General features: G+C 43.1%; 1 protein-coding gene across 1 annotated transcript in view; it reads right to left on the reverse strand.

Annotated features, from left to right (window-relative positions):
* The window catches only part of LOC111158451 (zinc finger protein 585A-like), a 49,388-nt gene extending 37,746 nt beyond the window's left edge, over positions 1-11,642 (reverse strand). Inside the window, 3 exon segments of the mRNA XM_022520470.1 lie at positions 538-664; positions 1,849-1,920; positions 11,621-11,642. Of these exon segments, the coding sequence (XP_022376178.1) occupies positions 538-664; positions 1,849-1,881 (160 nt within the window). The 5' untranslated portion in view covers positions 1,882-1,920; positions 11,621-11,642.
* Positions 11,643-14,232: the final 2,590 nt, after the last annotated feature.

Consider the following 14,232-nt stretch of genomic DNA (forward strand, 5'->3'; position numbering starts at 1 on the left):
CTTCTCCGTCTCTACCTGCTATTCCCCCTCCTTGTACTCTTTTTCTCATTCTGTCAAATAAATAAATAAAATCTTTAAAAAAAATTAAGGAAAACACTTCTTCCTCCCCTCCTCTGCTTCTCTCAGGAGAAATTTTCTCTCAACAAGATGGCATCCTTAGTCCTCTGGACGGAGCTGAGTAACTTACCTGACTGATGAGCTGGCGGAGGAACTGGGCATGTGTAACTCAGCTTCTTCTGTTCGCCCTCCCCACCCCCCTTTGGAGAGTGGGTCCTCTATACTGTAGGGACAGGCTGCTGAACAAGGGAGGCTGGGGTTGTACAATCTGCCCATGGCTCAGGAAGCCAGTCTGTCCAATCTTGGGGTTCAGGATGAAGAAGCCAACTGTCGCTGTACCCCTAAGCCATACCTTCTACTCCTCTATCTTGTCTCTCAGTGCTTCAGAACTCAGGTGGGAGAAGAGGTATCATTTATTGGCCCCTCAATCCCCCATTAACACAGTACCGAGTCTAACTTCTTATGGGAAGCTCTCCTTACCTAATGAGACAATAATCTTATAGTTTTCCAGCATCACCTCCTTGTAGAGGTCCCTCTGATTAGGGACTAGATGTCTCCACTCCTCATCTGTGAAAATCACTGCCACATCCTCGAATGTCACTGATTCCTGGAAACACAATCACATTGCCCCTTACTTATAACCCTTCTCTTTATATGGACCAGACGAAACAGTCATAAAGATGATAGCCCTGAGGTTGTGGAAGGAGGGTAAGTAAAATTGTTCTAATGAAGCAGGGCTTTGAAGCACTTGGGAGAAAGTGGCATAATTCCCTGAGGCATGAAGTTCTTGGTCATAATTCTTATATTCACAGCCAAGCCCGTAAATTTCAGATAATTTGCAAGAACAGAACAAAGAATGCCTATGTACCCTTCACGCAGCTTCCCCAAATGTTAACATTCTCCACATGTGCTTTATCTTTTTGTCTCTCTCAGTATATACACATTCTCCTTTTTCCTGAACTTCTTGAGAGTAACTTGCGAACATGATGCCTCTTTACTCCTATTTTATGCATATTTTATAAAAACAAGGATATTCTCTAATATAATCACAGTGTAATTATGAAAGTCAAGAAAACACCATTGATATTATACTATAATCTACAACCTTATTTGAATCCCGCCAATAATCTTGGTGTTGTTTTTTTTTTTTTTTACAAATCCTTAAAATGATGGTGTTGATTAGATTGTCCTTAGGATCCCTTCATTTCATGCAAATGCTTTGTGATTGTGTAAGACAGCATCTTTACCCCCAATCCTAAAACCCCAGATGAGTCTCCAGTGTGCAAGTTCTAAGCCAGAGCATAGAATTCAAGACTCCAGGTCTGTGGGCAGGTGTGGGGCAAGCCCCATGTCTCTACCTATACTCATCTCTCTTTGGGACTCTTATCACCTCACTGAGGGGCTCTTCAGCAAGTGTCATATTCCCCAGCCTAACCCAACACTTCCTGGAATACTTGGGGTCCACTCTCAAATGGATGCACTGAAGGCAAGTCAGGACAAGAACTGTTCCCTCAAACCATCCAAGCCAACCTGTACCATCATTTTTAAGGCAAAAGCTCTCAGAGCCAAGTCCACAGGGGCCGTGTCCCTGGTGACACACTACTGGGCACATGTTCAAGGCAAGAAAAGGTCACTGAAGGATACCACAAGTCAAATGGGAAAGACGCATTCCCCCCAGAGCCCTTCATTTACCTGGCTCGGTTTGACTGAAGAAGCTCCCGGATAAAGAGAGAAAAGTGGTTACAATCTGGAGACTAACCGAGTATTCCAGACACACAAAGTTCACCTCACCTGGCATCTGGCAGTCGGAGACACAGCAGCCATTCCCTCCTGTGTGCTCTCCTTGTAGAAAAGGGCAGAGTCCTAATGAGGAAAAGGTACGGGATGAGAAAGACAAGTCTTGGTTTGTAGTTTTCTGACCCATAAAGCAAGAAATCTCCAAATACCAGTGAGTTATATACCCATTCTCTTTCTTAATACCCTACAAACAGGGAAGACAAAGCAAAGCCAGGCTAGGAGCAACCCCACCCTAAACCTTTGGAGCGAAAGGCCACGGATAGTGCTATTCAGGACAGGAGGGGGTGCTGGTTTGACCGTGATCCCAGAGGAAGAGTTCTGTTCCTGGGAATCAAGAACATATGAAGCTTATACTATATTTGTAAGTTCACATTCAATATTGCCCTGATGGTTACCAGATAAGAAGTCTAAGAAATTTTATAAATGACTATATGGAAAGACATGTCCAGTAAATACCCACAGCCTCATTAAGGGAAAAATACCCCATTTGTAACCCTGTGCTAAAGGAGCCACTGTTGGGCAGCCACATCTAGTTCCACATGACACTGTCTCTCCCTCCTGGAGCCACACTGACGTAGGCCTCAGGTAGTGGACTGAGATGTGATCTAGCTTGGAAAGGGGAACATGAGCTAAGAAATGTCAGCACAACAGGTGAGCGATGAGCTGAAAGGGTGTCAGGAGGGACGGAAGTAGCCATGAGGATCAGGGGAGCCAAAGCTACCCTCATGTGTGAGAGGCATGACCCAGGAAGACTAGACATAGGCTGGGGGAAGAAGAGCCTGGTCACCTTAGTGGTGAAACATTGGAGCGAAGACTTAAGAGTTTTTACTGGCGTGAAGTCCCTCAATGCTTGCAGACCATCCCTGGGCTCCAATTCGCATTTAGACCAGCCTCATTTATTCTGGGATTGCCGTAACCTTCTTAGGCTTGGTGTGAATCCTATCGCTAACCCCCTTTCCTTGAGTTAGCTGAGTAGGTCTCAGTTTCCCACAGTCAAGAGTCTAAGACAACACAGTTAAGTCAAGCATTTCTGGAAATCATGAGTGGGATGGGAAGTGCGGTCCGAGGAAGGACGAGGCAAAGAGGGGGCGCACCGAGTACTCTCCTGCAGTCAAGGGGTTATGGGTACTGATCCTTATATTCATTCATCCGTCTATCCAACCAACATTTATTCAGCACCAACTATTTATACCAAACACAAAAACTTTAGGACACTGTCCTTGTCCTCTAAAAGCTTATAGCTTAGAATATAGGACAAACAAGTAGCCCCAGTAATGTGTCACTACAGGATGGATAGGTACTATAAAGAGATACCCACAACAAACTCTCAGAGCCCAGCAGAGGCTTGCCTCAGCCAGACAGGAGGCTGTAAGTTCCTTGGCAGAAATGGGATGTAAGGCTTGATTTGGGGGAGGAGGTGGAACATTCTAGGCAGGAAAAGTACCAAGTTTTCAAAAATAAGGAGGTGTGTCTTTACATGGAAAAGATGAACAAATGGAACTAGTTTAGAATGGCAGAGGTCTAGGCTGTGAGCAGTGCTGTGGGGAAGTAGACAAGACCAGCCAGCTCAAGGACAGCTTTGTATGGTCCCATGCATGGAAGAAGGACCACAGGCATAGAGATCACTGAAGAATTTCAACATGGAAGAATTATCAGATTTGTGTTTTAGAAAGATCATTGCAAATTGTATGAAGAGCCTTGGAAGACACATACTCTGACTCAGCAAATCTTTCCTAGGAGTTTGTCCTAAGGAAGTAAGTGAGAATATCTTTAGTCATAATAATACTAACCTTATGGAGCACTACATGTGGTAACTTTTTAAGCACTTTACATGTATTATCTCATTTAATCCTTACAGTAAAGGAAAAATTTGAAATATCCTAAGTTTCTAAAACAGGAGATATCGGGGCACCTGGGTGGCTCAGTGGGTTAAAGCCTCTGCCTTCGGCTCAGGTCATGATCCCAGGGTTCTGGGATCGAGTCCCGCATCGGGCTCTCTGCTTGGCAGGGAGCCTGCTTCCCCCTCTCTCTCTCTCTGCCTGCCTCTCTGCCTACTTGTGATCTCTGTCTGTCAAATAAATAAATAAAATTAAAAAAAAAATAAAACAGGAGATATGATTAAATCCATAATATCCATACACTGTAATACCATTTTATCATATTAATAATAACTAGCATTTATTGAGTATTTGCGACTTACCAGGCACTGTGCTAGTATTGGTTACTTACCAGACACTTTTAAAAAAATTTTATTTATTTATTTATGACAGAGAGAGATAGTGAGAGAGAGAATACAAGCACAGGGGAGCAGGAGAGGAAGAAGCAGACTCCCTGTTGAGCAGGGAGCCCAATATGGGGCTTGATCCCAGGATGCTGGAATCATGACCTGAGCCAAAGGCAGACTCTTTCTCGGGATAACTTAATTCCATATTCATAAATTGATAAGGTAGGTACTATTTAATTTAGTTATTTTTAAAGATTTTATTTGATTTATTTGAGGGAGAGAGTGACAAAGGGAGAGCACAAGCTGGGGGAGAGGCAGAGGGAGAGGGAGAAGCGGACTCCGTGCTGAGCAGGGAGCCTGATGTGGGGCTGGATCTCAGGATCCTGGAAGCATGTCTTGAGCTGAAGGCAGGCGCTTAACGACTGAGCCACCCAGGTGCCCCAGATAGGTACTATCTTACAGATTAGGAAAGTTAGGGTTAAAAGAAGCTGAGGGAGAATTTGAACCCAGGTCTGTCCATCAGTTGTTTTTTTTTTTTTAATATTTTATTTATTTATTTGACAGAGATCACAAGTAGGCAGAGAGGCAGGCAGAGAGAGAGGAGGAAGCAGGCTCCCTGCGGAGCAGAGAGCCCGATGCGGGGCTCGATCCCAGGACCCTGGGATCATGACCTCAGCTGAAGGCAGAGGCCTCAACCTACTGAGCCACCCAGGCGCCCCTGTCCATCAGTTTTTAACCTCAATGCTATAATACAATTTTTATTTTCATGAAAAAAATAGCCACACAGATAACAGACCAATAGACAAGAATAAAAAAATCCCCAACATATCAAAACATGTAGAGAAACTTGATATACAACTGAGCCAGCATTACAAATCATTGAGGAAAAGATCACTAGTGATAAACTGCAAACAACTTAAATGTTCATGAGAAGGACCAATTGTTATTTTATGTGTGAACTTATGTGTATTGGAATATTATACATTAAGATGAATGAAGTAGAGCTTTGTGTTAATAATAAATCACAAAATGTAATTACTGAGCAAAAAATAAAGTTTTAGAATTACTGTGTAACATCTATATAAAAGTTAAAAAACAGGGCACCTGGAAGGCTCAATCGGTTAAGCCCCTGACTCTTGATTTTGGCTCAGGTCATGATCTTAGGGCCATGATCTCAGGGTCATGAGGTTGATCCCTGCATCAGACTACACACTCATTGGGAAGTCTGCATGAGGTTCTCTCTTTTCCTCTGCCTCTCCTTACCAAGCTCACGCTCTTTCTCTCTCTTTCAAATAAATGTATCTTAAAAAAAAAAAAACCCAAACTTAAAAACAGGTAAATAATATCTACAAAAAAAAATCTGTGTGGGACAATAAGTACCAAATTACAAGTTATCTCTGGGAAGGGAGGGATATGGAATTGCGACAGATAACCAGGAGAATTTTTTGTTTTGTTTTGTTTTGTTTTTTTGACAGATAGAGATCACAAGTAGGCAGAGAGGCAGGCAGAGAGAGAGGAGGAAGCAGGCTCCCTGCTGAGCAGAGAGCCCAATTCGGGGCTCGATCCTAGGACCCTGGGATCACGACCTGAGCCGAAGGCAGACGCTTAATGACTGAGCCACCCAGGCGCCCCAGGAGTTTTTTTTAAACAAATTTACAAATATTAATTGAAGAATGCACACTTAAAACTACTTAGCTGTGTATGTGCATATGTATAGATAAAGGACTGAAAGAATATACACTAAAATGTAAGTGGAATTTGAGTGGTGGCATTATAAGTGGTTTTATTCTATTTCTTGTAATTCTTTATACCCTGATTTTTGTTTTTATGAGTATGTATTTACTTTGGTGTACAGGGAAAAAAAAACCAGGAAGGAATGTGGGTATATAGAAAACTTAAAGCAGACCCAAGATAGCTATTCTCAGAAAATTCCATTTGCGAGGTTGGTCCTTGGCTGGGGTCTGGGAACTTCGATTTGGGGAGAGTTCCCTAAGAAAGAAGGGTGGCCCATTATGCCAAACTATTTGAACGAATGATATGGTTTATGTTGAACACTTGCTCTGCTGCCAGAGGGTCTGGAATTTTGGTATGTGTTAGGCAGAGAGTGCCTACCTGACCTGCTCTCAATAAAAAAAAACTTGGGCTCTGAGCCTCTAATGAGCCTTTGTGAGCTGGAACATCACACATACATTGTTGCATTTTTATTGCTGGAGAGGATGCATTTGGTGTGACTCCTGATGGCAGGGAGAGAGCACAAGAAAGCCTGTATTTGGGTTTCTCCAGACTCTGCCTGTCTCATCCCTGATTGACCTAGCTGTACATCCTTGTCTTAGTCATGAGTGCAAGGATAGGCTGAGCCCCGCGTCCTTCCAGCAAATCCCTGAATGGGGGTGATCTTGGGGACCTCCGACACAGGCATATGTATAGATGCCATTCTGGGTAGCTCTAGCAGAATGGGACTAGAGGAGGGCAAGAATGGAGGTGAGAAGACCAGTGAGGAATCTCATAATTAAATAAGGAAAAATGGTGAAAAGCTGAATGAAAGTAGTGATAGCAGAAATGGACAAAAGTGGAACTACTGTCAAGACATGAAGAACAGGGATGCCTGAGTGACTCAGTGGGTTAAGTATCTGCCTTCAGCTCAGATCATGATCCCAGGGTCCTGAGATCGAGTCCCGCATTGGGTTTTTTGCTCATCGGGGAGCCTGCTTCTTCCTCTGTCTGCAGCTACCCCTGCTTGTGCTCTCTCTCTGACAAACAAATAAAAAAAAAAATCTTAAAAAAAAAAATGAAGAACAGACAACAGACTGACTGCCAGTGGAGGCTGAGGGTGATGGGAGAAACAAGAATGACCTCCAGGTCACTGATCTGAACAACGGTGTGCACAGAGGTACCACTCATGGAGATGAGCAACAGAGGAGGAGGAGGTTTGGAGGGAAAGCTAATGGGTACAGTTTGGAGTATTTAGAGTTTGAGCTGTTGCCACATCTTTGGATAGGAAAAATCAGGTGATTCTGGCTTCCACTGGCCAGGTTATAAAAACTATTATTGCTGAATGAAACAGTTTGAATTTTGAAAGACCATGAGTTCCATACTCAAAACGAGAAAAAAAAATATATATTTTAAAAATCGTTGTAATACAAAGAGGGCAAATACACCTTTAGTGATACAAATAAGTACTTTGGTTTTTTTTTTCCTATTAATTGTATGACTATTCACAAAGTATAGATGTATCCTTAGGATATATACTTGTGTCCATTCACACAAGCATGAGAAAAGAAATCAAGGGAATGTGGGTAAACCAAGTAATCCCAGAATCAGGAACGTCAAACCCCAAACAGACTAATCTGTACTGGGGAGAGGAAGAAGGAGTATGAGCTCGTCTAAAGAGGCAAAGTAACCATGCAGACTTAATCCTTCCTCCTTTAGGAGATGAGCCCACTATCTTGTCTTATTAATTATGAGATACTACTAAGGTACAGTTAAGTTTTCAAAAAGACCAGACCAATATATATTTACTAGACAATGGGTTACTGAGCACTGGCCAAGCAAAACTTTAAAAGATTATTACCTTGAGGGAACACCAGTTTGCAAAAATGTTTAAACCTATGCAAAAGGTGGGGCGCCTGGGTGGCTCAGTGGGTTGAGCCTCTGCCTTTGGTTCAGGTCATGATCTCCAGGTCCTGGGATTGAGCCCCCCTCTCTGCTCAGTGGGGAGCCCGTTTCCCCCCTCTCTCTCTGCCTGCCTCTCTGCCTACTTGTGATCTCTCTCTGTCAAATAATAAAATCTTTAAAAAAAAAAATGCAAAAGGTAAAAACTTAAAAAAAATACTGGAAAAACATGTTTAGTGTAACTACAATTTTTTTTTTTTTTTTTTTTTTTTTTTGGACCTGAGAGATTGGGATTTGAATCTTGTTAGGAGGAGGCAGAGTGATATATACACAAATGGAAACAGCTAAGACATCATCAGTAGCCTGCAAGCTGTGTTGTTTAAGAAAGTAATCCTTCCCTTGCTTGTCAAGATTCCTCCATTCCCAGAAGGGTTTTAAAACATTACTCTTGGGCCCTCGTAAGAAGTCCAAATTAGTATTTTGAGATACAGGAGAGACTGCCAGAAATGAAATTCCAGCTCTGCTTACTACCTGTATGACCTTAGGCAAGTTTCTCAACCTCTGTCTCAGTTCACCCGTCTGTAAAATTAGAATAATGAAAGTATCTACCTCAGAGCTATTGTGATGCGTAAGTAGAATACATATAAAGCATATAAAATAACGGGCTATGTGTTAGCATTAGCTACGGGTTATAATCTTAGGAAGGTAGAAATAATGAAAACATTAATTACAATGTGTTGTTGCTGTTTTAGAATAGGTTTAAGTGTAAGTGTAGGAATCACTTTGGAATCAAAGTATTTGAATATGTTGTCGAAAGCATTTGAGCTTTTCAAACAAATCAGGGGAACTACATCTGAGATTGTAGTTGAAACTGCTCAATGTTTAAATCCTTAAAGACAATTTTCAATTTTGTATATTGGATTATGACTTCATAAAACAAGCATTGAACACCTTACAAATGGTGGTGGGCATAAAAGCTCCCCCGCCATTCAGTAACCAGCCAATACTCCCGAGGTGCTCATTATTCGTGGGATCCCTGCCAGGCTGATTTCCCTCCCCTGGCAGTCGCTTCAGTAGCCTCCCAGTGATACTCAGGGCTTCCCAAGTCCACCAAATCCACATGGAGTCACTTATGTTTTCTCTTGTCCTACTGCTGGTTCTCAGAGTATTTCTAGAGAAAAAAAAAAAAAAAAAAACCTCTTCAAATTCTTATTCTAGATCTTCAAATGAGCCGTTGCCTAGAAAGCTTTTCCTGTTCACATCCTTGCCCTGTAGCTACTCCAAACTTCTACGGCTGACATTCGAATTTTGGAAGAATGCTCACTCACAAGAGTTCCAAAGTCTGTGTGGTAAAAAGCATTCCACAGGCACGTACTTATTAACGATGAAGGCTTGGGCAAATTACTTAAACTAAAGGTTGACCTCCAGTTGTTTACTACCTACCTCACAGAGTAGTTATAAACAGTAAATTAGACAGTTAATGTAAAGCATTTATCTTAGTCTGTTCAATAAATGAAAACTGCTTTCCTTTCAACGGCCCAATACCAACCCATTCATCCTACAAGTCAACAAATACATCCAAGGACCTGCTATGTGCGTGGTAGCATGAGGTGTGAGGACGAAACAGAAATGTTTCTGTCTCTGGGTCTTTCCCTGAGTGTCCTCTGTGTCCTACCTCCTTTTCCACTACTGTTGCTTTTCAGAATCTGTTCCCTGCGTTACCAGATCTTGCTTTCTCCACCATCTCCCAGCTCACCAGTAACTTCTTCTCCATATCTTCAAACAAATACAACCCTCATCTCTCTGAAACCTTCTTCACTGAATCCCATGGCCTCTCTTTAGCAAGAGTTCTCATTTAGGTTTTCCTTTCATGATCAAAGTTCTTGGTAACACATACTTATCAATTCCATCTCCTCTTTTTGAATCTTTTTCTGTTCTTGTCACCCCTCACCACCTGAAACTGTACACTTGAAAATTACCAATGCACCTCAAATTACGATAGTCTTTTTCTCCTTATCTTTATTTCTCTGCAGCTTTTGATTATTCTGACAAGTTCCTGCTTCTTTTCCCCAGTCTTGCCCTGGAAACTTAGCTGCTGCCCAACAACACTTAGTCTTTGTACAATGTTCCTGCTATCCCTCAGAAAGTCCATCCACCTGGCCCTCCATTTTCTACCTTTACAGAGATGGTTTCCAGTCTAGACCCAATGCCTCTTCCAAACTCAGCTGGCATTTCCAACTGACTGCAAATTTTGATTCAGGCATTCTGCCAGCACCTTAAGACATCTTCCCCTATGCAACTCCCCAATTAATCCCTCTCTCTAGCTTGACATTTCTGTCAGATGTTCTATTATTTTCCCAGACGCCCCCAATTCAAACTTTTACCTTGCTCTCTTTCCTCCCAAATCTAGTCACCAGGTCCTTCTTCTTCTTCTTCTTCTTTTTTTTTTAATATTTTATTTATTTATTTGACAGACAGAGATCACAAGTAAGCAGAGAGGCAGGCAGAGAGAGGGGGGTGGAAGCAGGCTCCCCGACAGGCAGAGAGCCCGACACAGGGCTCGATCCCAGGACCCTGGATCATGGCCCAACCCGAAGGCAGAGGTTTTAACCCACTGAGCCACCCAGGCGCCCCTCACCAGGTCCTTCTGACTCTTCTTCTGCATTGTCATTTTTATCCTTTCCTACCACTGACACCATTATTTCAGGTCTGTAACAACCCACATCGGGATTACCTTGCATTCCCAACTGGCTCCCTGCCACTAGTCCCTTTCTTTCTTTAGTCCTGATGTGACCTCTAGAATTACTGTCCCCAAATAGTTTTCTTCTGACAGTCTTCAGATCAGAACTATACTATCCACTTGCCCTGTGTTTTGTCCTGATCCTCTGTGTTCTTGTGCCAGTGTACTTTTCTCCACCCTTGTCTCCCACTACTCCTCGACACTTCACTCCAGTTAAAATCAGCTCCCTCTCAAATCTGCCTAATGCTTTGCTACTTCTTCCCTGTTCCCCCCCACCACCCCAAATCCTACCTCCTCCATGATAGGCCCTGCCTCATCAAGGCCCCTAGCAAATAAAGAATGATATTAAAGCATTCGTTTTACCATTCATTCCTCTGAACTAAGAAAAGATTGTGCATGATGTTGACAGCTGAAACAGACACATTAGGCATTAAGGTAGCTTTAATTACTGGTTTAATGGATAACCATATATGTCAAGCCAAGTGCTTTAAGGACTGCATCTCAGACTCAATTTGCAAATATCCTTTTTTAAATCACAGATATCTCAGAGATGTAGTTACTTCTAGAATCAAACTTGTCAATAAGCTAAATAATAACCATCGGTTTCAACAATGGATTCCAACCAGCTTAAAAGTTAAACTTCCTTGGTTAATTTTTTTAAAATGTTCAATTATGTAGTCTAAAACATGATTTATCTATCCTTAAATGAGGGCCTCGTACGGAGGGAGCTAACCGAGACAATCTGAGATGTTTTCTGAGAAAGACGGAGGGGCGGAGCCGGCGTCCCGCAGATTTAGTGTTGATTCCACCCATATTTATTAAACACCCATTATGGGAAGGAGGACAAGAGGAGCGGAAGAAGGCTCCAAACTTCCAACCTGAAAGTTGGGATCTGGCATATAGTGGGTGTATGATGAAAGATCACTCCTGACAGTGCCCACACTCCACGGAATACACACACACACAGGAAGCGAGGGGCAACTTTCCGTCTGCACCTCTCCGAGCTGGGATACATACACACACACACACACACTCTCTCTCTCTCTCTCTCTCTCTCATTGCAGGCTGGCTCCGCCCGCGTCACCCCGTTGAACTCCCACAGCACCTCCCCCAAGTTCTCAGTGTCCCCTTCTCTCGGCCGCTGCGCTCACTTCACATCTCGAAGTCAAACACCCGCAGCCTGAGCTCACCTCCTGCACAGAGTGCTGGGTACCCAGGAAGACGGCGCCTCTTCAGGTCTGAAAAGCAATGCGCCTGCGTAAAGACTCTGACGTCTGCGCTCACAGTGTTCGGCCTCCTCACAGACTCCATTTCCCAGAAGTCTCAGCGGTCGGCGCGCTCCAATATGACGTATAAACTTTTGCGCAAGCGCACGTTTCTGGGAACGGGGCTGAAGGCTCTATGGCGGTTTGAATAGAGCGTTCCAGTTGCTGTAGCCAGGTGAGAGAAGATGTATGGGAGAATTGTAAGACCCTGGAAGTACTGCCTACGTGTGTTGTCACGTCCCTCCAGTCCTCTGATCGAAGGGCCATCCGAAGGAAATGTGATCTTTGGGGCCGGTGCCTACCCTTGTTTTTCACTGACGGAAGACAGAGAACGAGTCTCCTGGCGCTTGGAAGAGGATTTTCTTGCTTCAGCTTGTCCGCTTTCAGGCATTTTGTTCTGAAATTTGGGAGAAAGGCAGAATTTGGTTCTAGGACAAGGCTGGGCCTGAGGCAGGGTATGTGCACATTTTTGCGGCGGAAGAGGAAAGCCCACGATACACGTCTGTTTAACTGGGCAGTTGGCAGACTGCCGACAGTGTGAGCTCACACCAGCCTGCCTTCTTTGGTACTGCTAGAAGGGCCCTAGTTGGAGACATGTAGGGATTCTCATCGGTGGCTCCATGTCAGAATAATCTGAAGAGCTTTGGACACATTGGTACGTCGGTCCACTCAGAGGAGAGAGAGTTTACAAAGATCTTCAGGTGATTCTGATGTGCTGCTAAAGCTAAGAACCACTGAGCTAGAGCTTCAGAGAACACTGGGGATTGCAAGAATATGATAAAACTACTTCGGAAACAAGTCTACACTTTCACTCAAAAAATCTATAATGCCTACCATACACAAGGCATTGTTACAAATGTAAATAAGACATAGTTACTGCCTCAGACGAACTCGGTCTAAAGGAAAAACCAGAATGTAAGAGTTAAAACACAATGCAGTATATTCTATATGTCACATTGGAGACACTAGGGGAGTACAAGCAGGAAGCAATTAACTGTGGCTGAAAATGTTTAAAAAGGCCTGTAACAGTTACAGTCTTATAACTGATCCACTTGGAAAAAAAAAAAAAAACAACACTTGTTTTGGGGCACCTGGGTGGCTCAGTGGGTTAAAGCCTCTGCCTTTGGCTCAGGTCATGATCTCAGGGTCCTGGGATCGAGCCCTACATGGGGCTCTCTGCTCAGCAGGGAGCCTGCTTCCTCCTCTCTGCCTGTCTCTGCCTACTTGTGATCTCTGTCAAATAAATAAAATATTAAAAAAAAACACTTGCTTTATTAAGAAGAAAGAAAGTGTGTCTCGGTGGCTCAGTTGGTTAAGCTTCAGACTTTTGCTTTGGGCTCAGGTCATGATCTCAGGGATCTCAGGATCCCAAGTTGGGCTCCATGCTCAGTGTGGACTCTGCTTGGGATTCTCTCTCTTTACCTCTGCCACCCCCAAATAAACAAATAAAATCTTTTAAACACACACACACACACACACACACACACACACACACACACACACACTGCAATCTATGTAGAGAGAATAGCATCTTGTAAAGTTAACAGACTAGGGGATAAAAGTGCGAAAAATTAGTAGCAAGATGAGTGGCCAGTGGGTATTTAGGGTCTGACAACTGTAACTTGAGGCCAGATTGGGGATGGTTTTGTACTGTAGTAAGGGTTTGGATCTTCCAGGATTAGGACTTGATTGAAGTCATGATGTCTAAGACGGACATCCTTTCTTCCTGTTCCCTTGCTGCTGTTTTTAATTTATCTAGCCTTAGATACTGAGAGTGGAAATTGCATATAATCAGAAGCTGGGTGATGGGTGGGAGAGAAATATTCAGGCACAATTTCACACTATACCTAAAAAACACTGTTGCTTTTAATACCCAGATCTGATTCCAGATTGGAATGGCTTTCTACATCTATGTTTTTGTTTTCATAATACCTTCTTTCAGAATGGCCACCATTGGGGCATCTTTAGTCCGCTCTCAATGACTGCATACTCCTGAGTCCTAATTGTGAACAGGTTTCTGTTTTTACTATGGGGGTCCCAACCCAGGAAAGTTGGAGGTTGTGTGATGATGGATGCCTGAGCACACAGGGGATCAGTAGAAAAATCTATGCTTCAGTTCTGCCTTACAAAAGCACCTTTACATTTGTTGTTTTTTTTTTTTTAATAATATGCTTAAAATAGAATAAGCCATCTCCCTCAGGCTAATTTGATTTAGAGATGTTCTTGTCACCTGCTCTTCCTCTGAGCAAACTATAGTTTACCAATATTGTTCCTAAAATTTGATGTCTTCTGTTTTTTCTCTCCATCTTCCATGGCAATAGAATTTTAGCCAGGCACATGTTTAAAGAGTACATTTCTCAGCAGCTAGATGTGGCCAAGTGTTCTTATAAATAGGATGTAAGTGGATGTGGTGTATGGCTCCTTAGGACAGCCTTCCTTACAGGACAGCTGGAGTCAAGAATACAAAGTAATGAACTATTCATCCCCATGACAACAGAGATGGATCTCAAGGGCTTTATGCTGAGTGATAAAAGCCA

Source organism: Enhydra lutris, unplaced genomic scaffold (genome assembly GCF_002288905.1).
Source record: "Enhydra lutris kenyoni isolate GAN:26980312 unplaced genomic scaffold, ASM228890v2 scaffoldscaffold59, whole genome shotgun sequence".
Classification (NCBI taxonomy): domain Eukaryota; kingdom Metazoa; phylum Chordata; class Mammalia; order Carnivora; family Mustelidae; genus Enhydra; species Enhydra lutris.